The 19,358-nt window shown below is 38.9% G+C and overlaps 2 protein-coding genes across 4 annotated transcripts; both read left to right on the plus strand.

The window, feature by feature from the left end:
• The first annotated feature begins 3,559 nt into the window (after positions 1 to 3,559).
• On the plus strand, positions 3,560 to 7,120 carry LOC122031781 (14-3-3-like protein GF14-C). 3 transcript variants are annotated; one of them, XM_042590920.1, is made up of 6 exons: positions 3,560 to 3,708; positions 3,986 to 4,422; positions 4,518 to 4,596; positions 5,009 to 5,131; positions 6,655 to 6,771; positions 6,848 to 7,120. In XM_042590920.1, exons 2-6 carry the CDS (start codon positions 4,016 to 4,018, stop codon positions 6,917 to 6,919), a joined length of 798 nt encoding a protein of 265 aa, XP_042446854.1. In that variant the 5' UTR covers positions 3,560 to 3,708; positions 3,986 to 4,015; the 3' UTR covers positions 6,920 to 7,120. The 3 variants fall into 3 exon arrangements, with proteins under 3 accessions (XP_042446854.1, XP_042446853.1, XP_042446856.1); XM_042590919.1 differs by having other exon boundaries at positions 3,578 to 3,737; XM_042590922.1 differs by lacking the exon at positions 3,560 to 3,708 and adding an exon at positions 3,740 to 3,853.
• A 1,056-nt stretch (positions 7,121 to 8,176) lies between these two features.
• LOC122032086 (nicotianamine aminotransferase 1-like) lies at positions 8,177 to 11,029 on the plus strand. The gene is made up of 7 exons (XM_042591337.1): positions 8,177 to 8,507; positions 8,643 to 8,982; positions 9,088 to 9,306; positions 9,413 to 9,472; positions 9,698 to 9,853; positions 10,316 to 10,409; positions 10,704 to 11,029. The coding sequence occupies exons 1-7, from the start codon at positions 8,224 to 8,226 to the stop codon at positions 10,823 to 10,825; spliced, it is 1,275 nt and encodes a 424-aa protein (XP_042447271.1). The 5' UTR covers positions 8,177 to 8,223; the 3' UTR covers positions 10,826 to 11,029.
• The last annotated feature ends 8,329 nt before the right edge of the window (positions 11,030 to 19,358 follow it).

Genomic DNA, 19,358 nt, shown 5'->3' on the forward strand with positions numbered 1-19,358 from the left:
GAGAAGAAAAAAATTAAGTCTATGGAGGGTAGATTTAAATTTTTTATTTTTACACTTTATTGCAGAATTTATTATTTTAACCTTATGTCTCTTTATCCTATCTTAACTTGGGTTGCTCACATAAAAAAGGGGGAGATTGTTGGAACCCCAAGTTTATTTTGATGTGATCAACTAAATTATGTTAGGTCCTGTGGTGTTTTAACCTTGTGTCTAAGTGTGTAGGAGCTTAGAACACAAGAAGTCGAGCAAAAGATGCAGCTAGCGAGAAGGAAAATACGGGAGAGAGTCGACGGGCTCAGTGTGTTCGAGGGACGAGGTGCTACGGAAGAGTACGCAGCGGACGAGAAGGAAGCGCGCGACGTTTCCGAGGGATGAGAAGCCGGAGCGGAAGGTTGCTCGAGAAGGCCGAAATTGAGTTCGGGTGAGCCTTATTTCTGTTGGCCGAAATCATCCAAGCGAGCGAAGCCGGAGCGGAAGACTCGGACCGAGGCGAGTAGCACCAGAGCAGAGGGCCCAGGCCGGACAAAGTCAACCATGTTGACTTTAGTGGTCCGGGCGCCCATACCAGTCCGAGCGCCCGGAGCGATTCCGAGCACCCGGAACCCAACTTTGACCAGATCACGATTTGACCGTGATCCGTTATGAAGGGGATAAAGATTTATCCCCTTTTAAGCACCTGGAACCCTCCAGGCACCTCGACCAAGGCTATAAATGCAATCTTAGTTCAGAAGTTTTTCGATCAATCAAGCAATTAGCATTACAACACTTGTGCACTCTTCTTTTAGTTTAGCTTGTTATTTCTGTGCTTTCACTGCTGTAAGAGACTTCTCCGCCTGAAGGAGATACTTACTGCAATCCATTCCTTGGATTAAAAAATCTTCCCGGTTGTAACCAAGTCAAATCCGTGAGCCTCATCTTTTTAGTTTCTTTCTTTATTTAATTTACGCAAGTGTTCTTTTAAAGTTCGAGAAGAGTTTTGTTTTTATATTGTGCAGGGCTATTCAACGTCTCCCTTCTTGCCGGCCTCCAACGGTCACCAACAGCATATGCCCGAAACGTGACTCAAATGGACTCAAGTTGAGTTCAATTGGCAGCTGATTGAGCCGACTGAGAGTTCAAAAATAAGTCTAATATCTTAACCTAAGTCTTATCCCAAATCGAACAGAAAAGATCTTTGTCGACCGAGTGAATAGGGTTGGACATGGTACCAATATCTCTACCCATCATATAACTTTTTATATATATTTTTTATCGAAAACAGATAAATAGGTTTTTATTCAAATATTGAAATCTTATAAAACCTTACCAAATCGAAGTTGCATTCTACTTTTCTGCTCAGCCATCCTCCCACTTCATGTCACCTAGATAAGGAAGCATCTCACCGCCTTCTTTATTAATAGGCTCCATATTTCATCGATTTTCACTTTACTGAGAAAAAATAATGCTGGGCGTCAGATTGAAACAATACTTAATTTGTACATGAAATTTCTAATTTAACTCGTTAAATATATCGTTGTATGCTTCTTATTCCAGTTTAAATAATTTGGCGTGCAAAATTATACAATCAATGCCCACTTGTCATTGCTGATGGCAGAGAATAATAGATACTTGATCTCCCTTAGTTTGTACAGCGAGAGCTGTTAGTATGTATATAAGTGCTTTTTTTTAATCATATATATATATTTATCTTTTATAAAGGAAAAAAATTTATACTTGCCTCGGGAGCATGATGTAATGAATCTAGCTGTGATCCTTCAATGATAGATCAGGTATTTTAAATTTAAAATTTAGCTGTGATGTAGTATATAAGATTTTTTCTATAATATGTAATGAATCCGAGAGTGTTAGTTCTAAGGATGAGTCTTCATATATATTTTCTCAATTTACCTAGTTGATCAATGAAAAATGTTTATAGGATCGAATGAGTCATTTTTAAAATTAGTAGAGCTAAGATGTATTTTTAATTAAAATGATTGAAAAGAAGCCTTTTTGATTTATTATCAAAATAATATCTCATTCCCAAAATAACTTCTCCTATTTTAATTTTGAATAATAATCTTACTTGTAATAATGTTTCAGTAAGTATGCAATCATAACTATTATGTAGTTATGGGAGTTTAGTTGTTAGAGTATTGATTTTATAATTACTATAAATATAAAATTATAACATCTATCATTCTGTAACTGATATAATATAATATTTACTAGTGTAATATTTACTAGTGTTGATCATAAATAAATTATACATATTATAACTAAGATTAGTAACTACTATTATATAATATTAATTGTATTGACTAAATATGATTACTATGGACAGGGATCTTCTAGTCCAGGATCCCTGGACTATTCCTGATCCCTTTTCATTCATTGGTTGGATGAACTGGATCTCATTTGTTTAACAGATAGGGTCCAATTCATCCACCCAATGAATGAAAAAGGTCTCTTTTAATCTAGAATTTTCTAGATCAGAAGATCTGACCTCGATTATTGTAACTATGTAGTAGTTACACTCTCATAATTACTATAATATAATATTGAATAATATGATAAACAGTTAAGATTCCCAGATATTATAATATAATATTAATTAGAGATGAAATAATTATTTTTGTAATAATTATAAACCGTATTCACTATAATATAATATTATTAGTATTGTTGTAGATTGAAATGTTTATATTTTAGCCGGTTATAATTTTGTAATTGTTATCCTAATATAAAAAATAAAACTATGTTGGATAAGATGAGATGTTATTTTGATAATACATATATATTTTTTATAATTCTAATAAGAGAATATTCTTTTGATTTTTTTCCTATATAAAGTAAGAATAAAAAATTTGTTCAAAGGTTTTACAAGTCTATATTTTGTTTTAGGTTGAAAACAATAATAAAAAAACAAGTTGTACAAAATATCAATAGAAGAGTTTAATTTTACTGCTTCTATTTTAAACAAGGTTATCTCCTATGCCAAGTAAGTAAACTGCCAGATTGCCATAATTGCAAGTGCAAGTACACAATTTATAAATAGGCCAACTTTAATTTAAAATCAGAGCTGAAAATTTATGAAAAAGTCGTGTCAGCGTTTACTTTCTTTACTATGTGTTGCATCACGGACCTGGTCCGCACTTATTACCAATCCGATCCGACCCAACCCGTTCCACTTGACAATGATTAGAGCCATGACGTGAAGAAGCAGACTCCGCCATTCGTGTTCGCGTCGGATCACCCTCCACGGAGAATTTTCCAATCAGATATCGGTTGCCGTATAGATGACGCTAGTCTGATGCGGTGTCAGAATCCTCTTTCTTAGTCTACAGAGATGATCCTGCTTCGTGGTTCCCGGGATACAGGGGAGTTCGATCTCCCCAACCATTCCTCTGAATGAATGCGGAGGCGGTCACCGTCGGCTCCCGTGAGTGGGGCCTTCCCATCTACACGTGTCGCAGTCTCCTCCGCCTTTAAAACTCCTTTATCTTGGCACACACATTGACTACCCAACACGGCATCGCTCCAGATTCCACTACTAAGGAGAAGGTATCATTTGGGGTTTCACAAATGAGTAGATGAGGCATATCGATTTGATTAATAATCTGGCACCGATGCTCTACCATCGCTTACTGGTTCCTCAAATAATAAGCCAAAGAAACGAGCGATCCCAATCGAAGCGGCTGGCCTCATCCACAGAGAGAGACAGAGAGAGGGGTGAGCACGAGGAACCCTAATCGGCGAAGGTCTACTTTAGCTCGATTCCTTCCGTTTCGAATTTAGTTTTGAATGCGATTCCTGTACATCTTCTTCCTATCAATAGTTTCGTCTTTTTTAGGGCACAATTGTTGTGAGAGCTTAGGTTTACTATCTCCATCCGATGTTGTCATTTTGGCATGTTTTAATTCCCTTACGATTGATTGAGTCTTACATTGTTTTTTCCCGTGAAAGTTTTTGTTGATGATAATTGATGATCTGTGTGGATGATTTACAGAAAGGAACTTCTTCGTGGAGATCTAGCAAGATGTCAGCGGTGGAATCTTCCCGTGAAGAAAATGTCTACTTGGCCAAGCTGGCTGAGCAGACCGAGCGATACGAGGAGATGGTAGAGTTCATGGAAAAGGTCGTGAAGACGTTGATTGGGGAGGAGCTCACCGTGGAGGAGCGCAACCTCCTCTCAGTGGCTTATAAGAATGTGATCGGAGCTCGCCGTGCCTCCTGGCGTATTATCTCCTCAATTGAACAGAAGGAGGAGACCCGCGGGAACGAGGACCATGTTTCCTTGATCAAGGAGTACCGTGGCAAGGTCGAGGCAGAACTCAGTAAGATCTGCGATGGGATCCTGAAGCTTCTTGATTCCCACCTCGTTCCCTCTGCATCCAGTGCAGAATCCAAGGTGTTTTACCTTAAGATGAAGGGTGACTACCACAGGTTAATAAGCATCTCGTCTCATTAGTTTTTTTTTCTACTGGAGATGAATAAAATGTATTTTTTTTTTCTTGATCTGGTCTGATTTATGTGCTTAGGTATCTGGCAGAGTTCAAAACTGGAGCTGAGAGGAAAGAAGCAGCTGAGAACACTCTTTTGGCCTACAAATCTGCACAGGCATGTGAATATTAATCTTCTGTTGATTCTATTTTCTTTTTTCCTTTCGGTGACCATATAATGCTAAGGTACGCTCTCTGCTCTGGGATCTAATGAAGTGTTAATGAACTTTCTGCACTACAACAATGACTCAAGTTTTTACACGTTTGCAATAAGTTCAGTTAAAGTATTTCATAGTTCTGTTCAGATTATTTCCCCGAGTATATTATTCTCAGTTCATTGTTCATGTTTCTTTTAAGTTTTAAGATTCTGCATTGAAAGAATTCTTTGTTCGTTGCACAGTATCATGTATCACTGTGGTAATAAACCTTTTGCAACATTATGTACATATCATATTTTTCTATTAAGCTCGTCTCCAACATATTGTGGTAAATTCTGTTTCAAGTTCCTAACGCTGGCTAAAATGTAATAGGATATTGCTTTAGCTGATTTGGCTTCTACCCATCCTATAAGGCTTGGTTTGGCACTTAACTTCTCTGTCTTCTACTATGAGATTCTTAACTCACCAGACCGTGCTTGCAGCCTTGCGAAACAGGTTTATCTTCAAATTCCTGTGTGTTTTTTTCATGCAATATTGATTTGATAGCGCTTTAATATTCTCATCTGTAATGTTTGAATTATGATGAAGTGTGATGTTTGTTTCTTTTAATTTACTTGCCATTGAAAAGCTATATTCTAGTTTCTAGATTTGATTGTTCAATTGATATATGGTGCTATTATCCCAGGTGAAGTGGAAAAAGATATTATTCTGTTGAAATATCTTAGTTATTTGTTGCTCCATCTCATTGCAATTTTGAATTCATGATTTTTGTTAGCATATCTGCAATTGTGTCTTTTTCTTTTTATGCAATTTACAAGTAAATCCTACAAATTCACTGAGTGTGTTTTTTTTTCAAGGCTCTACATTTGTACTTATTTTGCACATTTGTGTACATGATTTTGTTTTATTGTTAGAGTGCAACTGCAGTGTGCACTGAGTAAAATTTTGAAATTTGCACTATGGTATTGGAAAAGGGTGGCTCGCTTATTTTTGAAATTTTGGAGTTTCCTCCCTAGCTTCTGAAATTAGGGGCGTTAATGAGCATATAGGATTTGATTTTTTTTATCCATAATTCTTTTGATGGAAGCTGTGAGTTCATATTGAGGCATGGAACTTTGACACACTCAGCCATTAGAGGGTTTCATTTCATTCTTTGTGGATAATTTGTAGTCTAGGTTCCTGTGAACCATATATTTCTTTATGGAAGTTAATTGTTGTCTTCTATCTAAATTTGCATGTAGATTTGCACATTCAGATACAAACTTCATTTCATAACACTGCTTATTAGTTAGATAACTAGGGTTCTTACATTTTAACATTATGGAACTGCAATGCAAAAATGAGTTTTGCTGTTCATATCAATGACTTAGAGCTTCATATGTTTTGGGCAAAAAGAATTTCATATGCTCGGTGTTTTCTGGATACTTCAGGATTTAAGAGATCTAATACCGGTAACAATATAGCATTGCATGTAGTTCAATGGAGGAGTAAGATACTTTAAATATTTGGACTAACACTACTCGTTAATGATCAATGATTAATTTAAATTTTATATACCACTTGTCAAATTGTCATGACTTAGTTATAATTTTTAATGACCTGAGTATCACAATTGCATCAAATTTGGAAATGGAGAAATTATAACATTGGGCCCAGTTGCTAGTATTTTAGTTAACAGCTCGTTAGTTTATTGAAGCTAAATACCGTTCTAGTAGGAAACATATCAAGGAATTATGCCTCTAAGTAAGATTAAATGATAAAATCAAAGATGAATTTTTTGAGAAAATAAAAGAAATTATTCAGTGTACCTATAGTTAAAAAAAATTGTATTCTTGGAAGAGGTACAAAAGGTTTACATAAAAGGCTTTGTATTTCAGAATGAAAGAGAAGATAGGTAGCATGATTTTAGATTTTGCCACATCTATGCTTTTATGATTGTTAATACAATTTTTAAAAAATGAGTCGATTACTTCTAAAAGTGGCTCTTTGATTATTATTATTCTTATTATTTCTTCCAGGCTTTTGATGAGGCTATCTCTGAACTGGATACCTTGGGAGAGGAATCGTATAAAGATAGCACTTTGATAATGCAGCTTCTCCGAGACAACTTGACACTATGGACATCTGATATTACGGTTAGTAGTCGCCGAACATTGACTCTGTTTGTATGATATCGCATGGGGCGTAGTCACTGACTTCTTTTATTGGCAGGAGGATGGAGCCGATGAGATCAAGGAAGCTACAAAGAAGGAATCAGGAGAGGAGCAGCGATCCAATGATTAAATTATGTAGTTTCTCATGCTAATATAAGATGTACCATTAAGTAGATGCCATCATCTTCTGCTTGTTGATTGTCCTCGTCATAAAGCAACCAAATATGCTCAAAGGATTGGATTTCTGTTTTTCTTTCAGTTTTTTTTTCCTGTGATATCTATATGCTGGTTGAAAAATTCTAATTATTTTGAATGGTTTTTTTAAAGAAAAGATTGTTGAGTGCGATACTCACATTTGAATGAGTGCGAATTTCTAACGCAAAATTTTGACAACAAGTGCTGAAGTTCTCTCCGACTATATTGTTGTATTCTCATTCTGAATGAATAGAGTTTTATTATCAAAATGTTGTCTTGCTGGCACAGGAGCTCCACATCCTTCATTGTAAAGCCTCATGGATGTAAGGCAGCAATGCGTTAAGGGCGTGCCTGAAGGGAATAGAGCAGAGGAAAAGAGATGGAGGAAGAAGGAAAATAGAAATTTGCGGAGGGAGGGAGAGCTTAAATAGAAGGATATTACTGCTCTTTTGATAGATAAGTCTACGGAGCGCATGCTGTCCGCGTCTCACTAACCTTTACAATCAGCAGCCGACAACTGATCCCTCTCATGTTTACTCCAGAGGAATGGAGGATGGAGGAGGAAACCAAGCATATTACACTGAGATAGGATGAGGACTATGACACTGACTACGACCGTGTCCGAGCAAATAAAAAAATAATTCACGGACAGTTAGATAAATAGAACACAATAATTTAGAGTTTTTATTTTCATCTCCCACGTGGTCCGTAATTTCTGATTTTTCTGGTTTTTTTATAATTTGTACGTCGATTGAAATCCTGTCAAAATTAATTATAATTTTTTCTAATTTATTTTCCTATCTAAATTATAATTTTAAGTTGAACTAGTTAAGTTGAACTAGCCAGCCGGAGACTATTGACTGTGGACAGATCCTCCTCTACTCGACACCATACAATTTATCTACTGCCGGCGGTTTGCATGTTTCCAAGTAATACGAAACTGACCAGTCACAGAGTAGGTATTACGGACAAGATTATCTGTACGCGACAACATTCTAATCGTGACTATAGAGTGCAGACCAATCCGTATACCCACAATTCAGGAGTAATGGACGTCACTACGGATAATCAAGATCACTCAAATAAATCCGTGAGTTAATTTCACGAGTTAATATTTCCCTCGCAAGATTCCAAATCAAATGATGAAGCACTCAACTTTGTCCTCACTCGTGGTCCGTCGTCGGAAGTGATGCTGCTATATTTGCCGTTTTGTACATCGTTTCCCCATCTCTCGCTGCGATGGGAGACGACGGCGGCCATGCGGCGGCGGGGAGGTGGGGCTTCGGGGCCAACGCCCTACTAGCTGGTATTTCTGCCTCCAGCATCCGCGCCGTCCTCAACGTAGTGATGTCCGAAGTACGGGAGGATGGACCCCGCCCGGTCCTCCCCCTAGCCCATGGCGACCCCGCATGTTTTTCCTGCTTCCGCACCACCTCCGTCGCCGAGGAGGCCATCGTGGACGCCGTCCGATCCGGCAACTTCAATAGCTACGCCTCCACCCAGGGGATTGTTCCCGCAAGATGGTGAGCCCGTCAGAAAAGACCTGTATTGTTAGAAGAAGTAAAAACATTCTTGCAAATTTAATGTCCGACTTCGAATTCCTGATCGATTTATTGCTCGATTAAAACTGAAATTTTGAGACTATTGGTATTTGGTAGTGCTATTGCGAAGTACCTTTCCCGGGATCTTCCACACAAGTTGTCCCCGGATGACATCTTCGTCACCGCCGGCTGCTCGCAGGCAATCGAGATAGTGATCTCCGCTCTCGCCAGCCCTGGGGCGAATATACTGCTACCTAGGCCTGGGTACCCCTTTTACCTGGCTCGATCGGCATTTAGTGGCTTGGAGGCTCGTCATTTTGACCTTTTGCCGGACAAGGGCTGGGAGATTGATCTTGAAGCTGTGGAAGCCCTAGCAGACGAGAACACTGTTGCTATAGTCCTCGTCAACCCTAGTAACCCCTGTGGGAATGTTTTCTCCCATCAGCACTTGGCAAAGGTGAGGATAATTGGATGATGACACACTGTGTATAAGTTCATCTGTATAAGCAAAACTTGATTTTTTTTGTGTGGAAATTTTGGTTGATTTTGCTGTATTTTCCAGGTAGCCGAGACAGCAAAGAAACTTGGCATATTGGTTATAGCTGATGAAGTGTATGGTCATTTGACCTTTGGGAATGTCCCTTTCACTCCCATGGCTGCCTTTGGGAAGATTGTTCCAGTCCTTACTTTGGGGTCTATATCCAAGAGATGGGTGGTGCCTGGTTGGCGTCTTGGTTGGATTGCAAAATGCGGTCCGGATGGTGTTTTTGAACACAATAAGGTAATTCTTGGTTTGGCTACATATTTATTATTTACAGTGTTTAATTATGCATACTGTTTTTTAGTGCAAGCAATTTGAAAGACTACTGACATTATTCATTCTCTAGTTCGTTGACAATGTTAGAGTTCTGTTGAACATCACCACAGATCCAGCAACGTTTATTCAGGTAAGTATAGCTTCGATATATAGTCCTTGTTCATATTTGCTTTGTCTCAGACTTGAACAAGTTATGTTTCTAGCTTCTATTCTCATTGGCAAATCAACCATTATGTCGTATAATTTATCTTGTCCTTTACAACAATTTGGCTAAAGTACGGGTGCAGATAACTGATGCTACAATAGTTTCTGATATATTTTTCTCATTTTGTTTTGATATAATTTATTCCTGCAGAGCGCGGTTCCTACTATCCTTGAGAATACAGAGAATGAATTCTTTCAGAAAACGGTTGATATATTGAAGAAAGCAGCAGATATATGTTATGACAAATTGAAGGAAATTGATTGCATCACATGCCCTCACAAACCAGAAGGCTCAATGTTTGTAATGGTGAGTCCAGTTTTCGGATTTTGACTATCTCCATTTCATGACACATAGGATCCAACATCCATTGCTTCATCTGCAGTTGAGCTTAGATTAATGGACAAAACTGATCGATGATTAATTGTTGTTAAAGTCATCAGTTGATCGATCTGTAGATTTATATAACAAATACTATACTAGCTGTAAAAAGGTGACAAAGGGGACAAAGGGGTTTATAAATTAAACCCTCAACACCTCTTCTACATGGTAGATGTGTGCAGATATGCATGTATGTGAATTGGCTTAGACCAAACAGATACACGCATGGGATTGGATTATTATTATTTTTTGTTATATATATTTAGTAATTTGTTGCCTGTTCATTAGTTTTCTCAATTCATTTTAAATTCTGTGAATAAAAATATTGCTTGTTACAGTTATTTAGCTGTTTCTAACACAGTTCCTAAGGTGAGACTGCTTGTGATGCAGGTTAAGTTGAATGTATCCCATTTGGAGGATATCCATGATGACACTGAGTTTTGTAGCATGCTTGCCAAAGAGGAGTCAGTCATAGTACTGCCTGGTGAGTTTTCTCATGTTTACTCGATGACTAATATTGCATTAGATTTTTGTTTTTTTAAACGACTTGCATTGATCCTATTGTTTATCGTTTTCCAAATGAAGAATTGAGATGCATCCTTCAATCTGTTTATACAGTATTCGATTTGTAATTCATAGTTCCTGTGGTTAGTTCAAACGGTTGGAGTGTTCAATCAAGTATCAAAAACTACAAATCAAACATTCTGTGTTTTAGTCTGCTTACTCATCTTTGAATGTTTCTACTTACGAACAATAACAGGCAAAAAACACTATGCAGGAGTATCACTGGGCTTGAAGAACTGGCTGCGTGTGACCTTCGCCATAGAGCCATCTTCTCTCGAAGAGGCTCTTGGAAGGCTCAAATCCTTCTGCAACAGGCATGCTAAGCAAAGCAAATGAGTTTCTAGTTTACTTGGATCGCAATCTCAGACTCTACATTCGACAAAATTCAGTAACAATGTAGCTTGAGCACGCAAATTTATCTTCATTTGGCGTTCAATTTAGGACTCAATAGTCAACTCTTCTGTTGACTGTAGTACTCAATTGCTACCTGGAAGTTTTTATGGTAAGAATAATAAAACGTTGTGTGATATGGAATATTCATCGAGAAAGTGAATTCATTTTAGGGATGATAATTTCATCCGATATTCGATCCGAATGGAAGAGGGTATAGAGAGACTATTAATATTCGATACCCAATCCGAATACTCGATTAAATAATATATATATATATATATACATATATTAAAAAAAAAATTCTAAAATCAATTTACTATTTTTGCTGATATTAAGAGGAGACTATAGATGTTTAATTTATTTTTCTAATTATATATATATAGAGAGAGAGAGAATGTTAATTTTAATATATTTTTTTTTGAATGATAATAGTTAGATAAAAAGAAGAAACATTATATCTATAGAAGATATCCGATTTTTTAATGGATATGGATATATCCATCGGAGATTCTATATCCGATGGGTATGGAAACGGAAGATATAAAATCTGATTCAAATCTGGCCCGTTCCTAATTTATTTTACATTTTGGGTTCTGATTTATTATCACTTTTATAAAGGCTAAGAAAAATCAATAGACACACGCCGATTTTGAGTCACAGAAGTTGACCTGAAACAAAGACCCAACTCAAGTTTGGACCTAGTTTTATTAATTTTTTTTAGGTCATGGTGAAACAAGGTGCGGATTGAAGAGGAAAAAGAATCCGATAGAATGGAAAATCCTTCTAGTAGTGCAGGAAGAAATAAAAAAATAAAAGGAATCCCTCGGAAAGGATGACGGAAAGGAAGAAAAAAATGCGGAAAGGAAGATGGAAAGAAAGAACAAAAAATGAAGAAGTCGCGCGAGGTGGGTGACTGTGCAAGGTATAATGTCTTTGCATAGGGAGGCATGACCACACAATGCCAACCCTGGCCACAACCATGATGACCACTCGCGAGCCACAGGGACCACCCGTGGCTCGTGAGGAGGCCGTGCAATGCTGTTTCATGAGGCCACCAATGGCTGATGCGTGGAGATATGTTCAAGAGAAAGACTTTTTGCCCGATCGTTTTGAACGGATGAAAAAAATAATTAAAAAGTGATCCATGGTCAATGGATTCGTAAATCTATCCCTCCATTATTTGATAAGGGCATCCACATTGATATTAACGCATTCACGTTATATATTATTTTTTATTATTATTATTTTTCAATCTGTAGACATTGATGCATTCAAGGAATTGAACGCGTTAATACTATAGTAATGCTAAAAGCATCCATACATGTTATAGTACTGTTATTTCTGCATCCACGTTGACATTAAAGCTTTATGTATTAACGCCATTATGGATGCTCTAATAAGTAAAAAAAGTAATCCAAAATTTTTTGTACTAAAAACTTTCATTAGTCTTTCCAAATAAACAGAAGTGGACGGTATGGAATAAAGACAAGGAAATAGCTATTTCTAATAAATAAAATAAAGTGGAAATATGTGTTTCTAAATTTGATAATTTGGTTTACGGTGAATAAAAATGGAATACTATTTTCCAATGCGATCTACGGTAAATCTGATTATGTTTTCTCTCTTTTGCTCTCTTCCTTTTAAGTATTTAATAATTTCTATTTATCGTTTTATTTTTTAAATAGTTTTTTTTATTACGATAGCCATCCAAAACCCTAAACTTTCTCACCGTGTATTCGTTACCATTGGAAGAACAAAAGTGAAAAGAGGATTAGCAAAGAGAAGTTCCTTGGTTGTAATTTTCCATAGCGCTAAATAGATAAAATAATAATATTCTAGGAAACAAACTAATATTTGTATGAAAACAAGGCTCGGAGTCGGAGTAAAAAAAGGCTCTTGTACTTCCTTCCTCTATGCGCAATTAGAAAGAGAGCTAACAGAATGTTAGAGCAAGAATAAGAATTAGGAAAGAGATTCTTGGCGTAGATACTCTGACGCTCAGGTCAGTATAGTGGACGAGTGAAAAATGGACGATAAGAACAATAAATTGTTGATGCTCAATTTTCCGAATGTATTGAGTAGTAAAGCGTACCTCGCCAACAGAGAGAGTCTCTTCTTTTTATATTACCTCTCATAACCTTCACTATAATGAGGTGACAAAATATTGTGTCAGAAAATGTTGGGTCTTGGAAGGCGTACAGTTTTTCTCTGAGGAATCTTTCGTCACGTGTATATGAACCGTCTTTTGTAACCTCCATAATAATGATAGAAGTTATATAGTCACCCTCATAAGAAGGTTCTGTTGTAGGTATGTGTCGGATATTAAAATATTCCATCACGAATAGCTATTATTCTGATAATTTATTATGATTCCTTGACAATGTTATCTCCGAGAAGTAGCTCGGCCGAACCTTTGGTCAGTCGAGGTAGCCCGACTGAGTTTGTAATGAGAATTACCTTGAGCATTCATATATGAAGCGGGAACAGAACCTTGTCAACCCTACCAACCCCATGTAATAGGAGCTCTGTACTTTTGAACGGGAAGTTGAATCCCATAAATCCGATTGGCTATAGGGCCGGTCAGCTATATGCCCATCGACCCGAGTGCTGAAAATCTAATAAGTAATGAGGAGCTAAGTCTTGTAGGTCTGATCAACACTAAGACCAACTGATCATATGATGGGAGATTGATTCTCGAAGATCAGGGAGCTCAGCGCCATAAATCTAATAGGCCACGGGTCAACCAGATTTATGCTGAAGGTTGTACTGTAAGACTGAATCTAAAAGTTGAGTGATATTGGAGAAGTGGGGAGTTGGGTTCCGTGCACTCGACTGGCGCATTCAGACCGACTAGGTTTATTCTGAGTGTTTTGCACATTTACCTTGTATATGTGAGACAACTGAGCCCTGTAGACCCAGCCGGTGTTATAACCGATCGGTTATACTCTCATAAGTCCGACCAACTATTAGGTTGGCCGGGGATATACTGAGATATTGTAAGGCCAGCCAACTATATATTAAATACGATAGCTTTCCAAGTCTGCTCGACCTTTATGCCAACCGACTATTTACAAGTAGAGTACTAGATCCTTCAAGTTCGTCCGGCTCTTAGACCGGTCGCCCTTATATTGAAGGTCTTAGCGCTATGTGAGGAATTAAGCACTGTTGAGTGATGTTCTAGCTACCACCTCACCTTGATTTTGACCATCACCTCATCTTGACTATAACCACTACGCCAACTCTGGTCTGCTTACAACATACAGTATCACTAGTCTTCCCTTCAAATCTAGTCGAAGGATGCTCATGTTCGACTAATAAGACCGGAGTTTAATTTTCGCTCGATCACCCGATTTATTGGTCTGACCGGATGGCCATGCTTCAGCTGGCCCGTTGGTGCTACAGACAGCTTTATTTTTTCTGGAAAAATGCATGTCAAATGTTCAATGCGCCAAGCGTTATGTTGCTGATACGTGGGAAAGCATTTTACAACATAATGATTCGGTTGTCTTGTCTATCATAAATGTCCATTTATGGGTAAGTACTACGTGTCCCACTACCTCATTCTTTGAAGAGACAACTGATGCATGCATTTTCGTATAGACCAACGACGCTTCCTCCTTTCTAATCCAACGGTTAGCAATGATCGGACCATTCCAATCAATGGTCGAGATTAGAAAACCTTTTATAGCTTACATTTAAAAACTCTTAAGCATCACAAAAACACATCACCTACGCTTCGTCTTCTTCAACCTTCTCTTCCGGTTTCTGTCAACGAACTTCCCCTTCTTGCGACCTGTATTAGTAAGTTCCTCCTCCAAATCTCCCTTTATTTTTCCTTCCTCCATCCATGGCCCAAGAGACATTCGCTCCTTGGAATATCTTTACTCGCTCGAACTTTGACAACTGTGACTTAGAAATGCTTCATCTATCTCTAGAAATCCCTAAAAATTATCGTATCCATATTCCAATCTCCCCAAACCACCCTCATTGTCTCCCTCATAGCTATATTACTTTTTTTTTCCTAAAAGACCAGCTTCTTACGAGTTTACATTTTCCGATTCCCCGCTTTTTGTCTGAGATAAGACGCTACTTCTAAATGCCTGTCCAACAACTTACACCTAACGCATTCCGCACAATGTGTGGAATGTACATTCTGTTCCGCCTATATGACATTCCTGTAACTTTCACTATTTTTCTTACCTAAAAAAAAATTAGAACCGGGGGTTTTCTGTTCTAGTCGCGCCCTAATGCAGTGTTTTTTAAGGACCCGCCTTCTTCGAATAAGAGATAAAAATTTCTTTTTTTTTCTTTATTCAAATGCCAGAGTCTGTTTTTTGGTCAATCGAATGGCGATCCGAACTCCCCCCATTCCCGATCTTGGAAACTACAAGCATGATTCGACCTTTATTTCCAATTTGACTGGCAAAAAATTCAAAGCTCCAAGATTGTTACATAGAGGCTTGCTCTATTTGTTCAAATTGAGCCCAGTCCGAGTGACGCTTCCTTGTTCTTTTGGTAAGAATTAATAACTTAACTTTTGTGTTAACAAAGGTTCTCTTTATTTTATGCAATGGATGCCTTTTCTTAACTTTGACTTCCGAGTCTCTTCAGATGGAGGAGGGTGCAATGGATACATTAGAATAAATGCTTTTAGCCGAACAAGGAGATCAACTGGTCATCCTTTATGGGGAGGCCTTTAATAGCAAGGCGGATGATTCCAGCGCGCACCAATTACATAAGAGGAGTTGCTTGCTGACCCTCTCTTAGTTCCAGAAGACTCTACTGCCTCTGACCCCGAAGTCTCTTTGAAGAGGAGACGCAAGAGGTGCCGCCTTGTCCGTATCGCTCAACTTCCTGCAGGACAAGAGTTTGCAATTACTGCATCCTCTCCCCAATCTTCCAAGAGGACACCGTCCACTGTTCCTTCTGGCAGTCTGGCCCGAGAGGAGGCGATATCTCGTCCAAGCGGTTCTCTAGCTATACCTGCTTCATACTCACCCTCCTCCCTTCAAATTGCTCCACCTGCCGAAGCTCCACCTGTCGAAGCTTCCTCTATCCTGCCGAAACACCGCTATCAATTTTCGGCTATCTACGACCTATCGTCCGCCCAAGCAATACATTCTCCATCGGCTCCACTACCGGCCTACGGTCGAATCTTATTGAAGGGCCAATTAATTTAGGCATGAGAGTTGGCCATGAGCTGAGCAGACAAACAGACTTTGGTGGAGATGCAGATGAATATTCTTCTGACTTAACCACGATAGGTTTTAGCCTCCTTATCTTCCTTTCCTTATCTTCTTTTATTTAGAACAACCCTAACAACCCTAAGGATGTTTTTTCTGTAGCTTTAGGGAGCTGGGATGAACCTATCCCGATCCGCGGCAGAATTGGCCTAGGAAAATGAGCCTCAAAGGGGTGGGCTATCAAAGGCAGACTCTATCTATGCTCCACCCAATCCCCATAGGAAAGTCCGACTCAACTTGACCGACTGAGTGAGTAAGAACAACAACTCCAAGAAGCTCAAGCATTGGCGAAGACTGAGGGGGTGCTTGGTTGGATGGTATGGGAAATGGGGAATGGGAAAGGAATGAAATATTGGTGCTTGGTTTGGGTAATTAGTGGTGGGTCCCATGGATTCATTCCTCCAAACATGGGAATGAGCCATTACATAGCATTTTGGGGGGTATGGAAACCTTTCCATTCCCATTCTTGACTTCTATCATACTCTTTCACATTCCCATTCCCCTCTCGGGACCAAGCACCCCCTGAGGCAGAGAGTGGAAACATTAGAGGTCGTCTTGAAGATCACTGAAGATGAATTGAGGTCTGAAACAACTAGGCGGACCAAAGTGGTGGCTCATCTAGACGAGAAAATTATTGAAGTCCAAAACCTCTCTGCCCAGTTAGAGGAGTTGAAGGATGTCTATGCCTCAGAGATGGATGTGAAGGAAGTCAAGCTGCCAACCAATACCCATATGTTATCCAAGTAACAACAAAGGGTGGACGCTCAAAGAATTGAACTAGAGTCTTTACGGGCGGAAGTAGAAGCCACAAAATCTAAATTAAATGCTTCTAAATTTGAGTTGGCCGGAACTACATCCGAGCTGACTACTTCCCGAGCGGAATTATCTGCCTATCAGGCGGAGGATGACAAACTCTTTGAAACGAAAAAAACAACCTACTTCCAATCACGGGAGTTCAACATGCTAATCGTCTCCTCCATCAACAAGGCATTTCTTGTTGAAGCTGAGGGGGCTATTGTACAATTTCGCAAGGGTGACTATCTCACATCCGAACCTCCTACTCGGTTTCTAGACTGCTAAAGAATTTTAAAGGAGTTCTTGCCCGACGTCTTTCCTAAGTTTTTATAGCATATCTTGTATGTTAGCCCCTTTCATGGGCCAAGAAAACTTTCATATAACCAGACTTTAATTATCGTTTGCTTAATCCGGTTCCATACTTGGTTACTTCTCCCTACTAATTTTCCTTGATTTTCCTGAGTATTTCACATGTTTAAGTGGAGATGTCTTAGTCTTACTTTATATATCGAGTGACTTAGAAGACTAGGCACACCCTTAGGTACTTAAACAACAATCATCAAAGGCCAGACCAGCTTCGGGTCGATCGGAGATATGGTAAGGACCACAATTCTAGACACTTAACCACTTAAGTGACAAAACTGTGAAGGTTCGACCGTCTTGTAGCCGATCGGATATATGGTAAGGACCTTGCTTAGATAAGGGGGACGAAGCCCTCAAGACCGATCAGAATTAATGTTGATCAACTTTTTAGATAACCTGGTCACTAAACAAGGAGAGAAGTTCTTATTGGTGCAAGCCCCAACATTTTGGAATAATGATTTGTCCATCACGTCAGTCATAAATGTGTCTAACCGATGACCTTTTTTGTTTCCGTTCTCATTCAAAAACTGTCCTTTTTGATAAAATCCCTTATCAAGGCATTGAGTACAGGGATAAATATTTTTTATTTGACTCCCCACTCGCGTATGTTGGCCAACTAAGTGGCAGTCATCCCTTCCTCCTGCACCGAAGCTAGGTGACTTTCGCATGGAGTTGACCTTTAGCGAAGTTACGAAGAAACTAGCCGACTTGTAGTTTGATATTCTTGAACTACTCCGGGAAGGAATGTTGTACATGTTTGAACTAAGCCCCGTCCGGATGGGACCGGAATCCTCCTTTGGTAAGAAATTTTATCTTCCTTTTTCTCTTACTTCTAACTGAACCCCTCTTATCTCTTTTTACCGCAGAAACTATGTCCAAGACTTTCATTTCCAAAACTTGTCGGATGGATGCAAATACATTGAATCGACTAGGAACATGAGACCCCATGGTGCCAAATTTGATCCTGCTTGAAAGTAGCTGCGGAGATGGCACGTTGAGCAGGTGACTCTCTTATTAACTAGGAGAAGACCTCAAATTGGCAACAAGGCTCGGAGTTGGAGAAAAAAATGGCTCTTGCTACTCCCTCCCTCTCTGCGCACACCAAAAAGAGAGCTAACAGAACGTAGAGCGAGAACCAGGAAAGAGATTCCTAGTGCAAATACTCTGACGCTTAAGTCAGTATAGTGGACAAGCAAAAAATAGAGGATAAGGGTAGTAAATTGTTGATACTGAGTTTCCCGAATGTATTAAGTAATAAAGCATACCTCGCCAACGGAGAAAGTCTCCTTTTTTATATCACCTCTCATAACATTCGCAATAATGAGGTGACAAAGAATATTTAGCGTCAAAAAGTATCAAGTCTTCAAATATTTTCTGGTCTTGGAAGGTGTACAGTTTTTCTCCGAGGAATCTTCAGTTACATGTATATGAACTATCTTTTGTAACCTCCGCAATAATGATAGAAGTTGTATAACACCCTCATAAGAAGGTTCTGTTGCATGCGTCGGATATCAACATATTCCCTGACGAATAGATGTTATTCTGACAATTTGTTATGATTCCCTGAAAATATTATCTTTGAAAGGTAGCCCGACCGGACCTTTAGCCGACCGAGGTAGCCCAACTAGATCTATGTTTGACCGGGTTTGTAATGAGAAGTGCCTTATGTATTTGCCTTGAGCATTCATATATGAAACGGGAACAGAGCCTTGTACACCCAACCAACCTCATGTAATAGGAGCTATGTACTTTTGAACAGGGAGCTGCATCCCATTAACCTGACTAGCCATAGGATCGGCCGGCTATATGCCCATAGACTCGGGTGCTACAGATTTGATAAGTAATGAGGAGCTAAGTCTTGTAGGTCCAATCAGCGCTAAGATTGACCAATCGTATGATGGGAGATTGATTCTCGAAGAACAGGGAGCTCAACGGATAAGTCCGACCGGCCGCAGGCCGGTCGGATTTATGCTAAAAGTTGTACTTGCAAACTGAATCTGTAAGCTGAGTGATATTGCAGAAGTGAGGAGATGGATCCCATACACTCAACCGATGCATTAACGCCAACCGGGTTT

The sequence above is a fragment of the Zingiber officinale genome, chromosome 11A (genome assembly GCF_018446385.1).
Source record: "Zingiber officinale cultivar Zhangliang chromosome 11A, Zo_v1.1, whole genome shotgun sequence".
Classification (NCBI taxonomy): domain Eukaryota; kingdom Viridiplantae; phylum Streptophyta; class Magnoliopsida; order Zingiberales; family Zingiberaceae; genus Zingiber; species Zingiber officinale.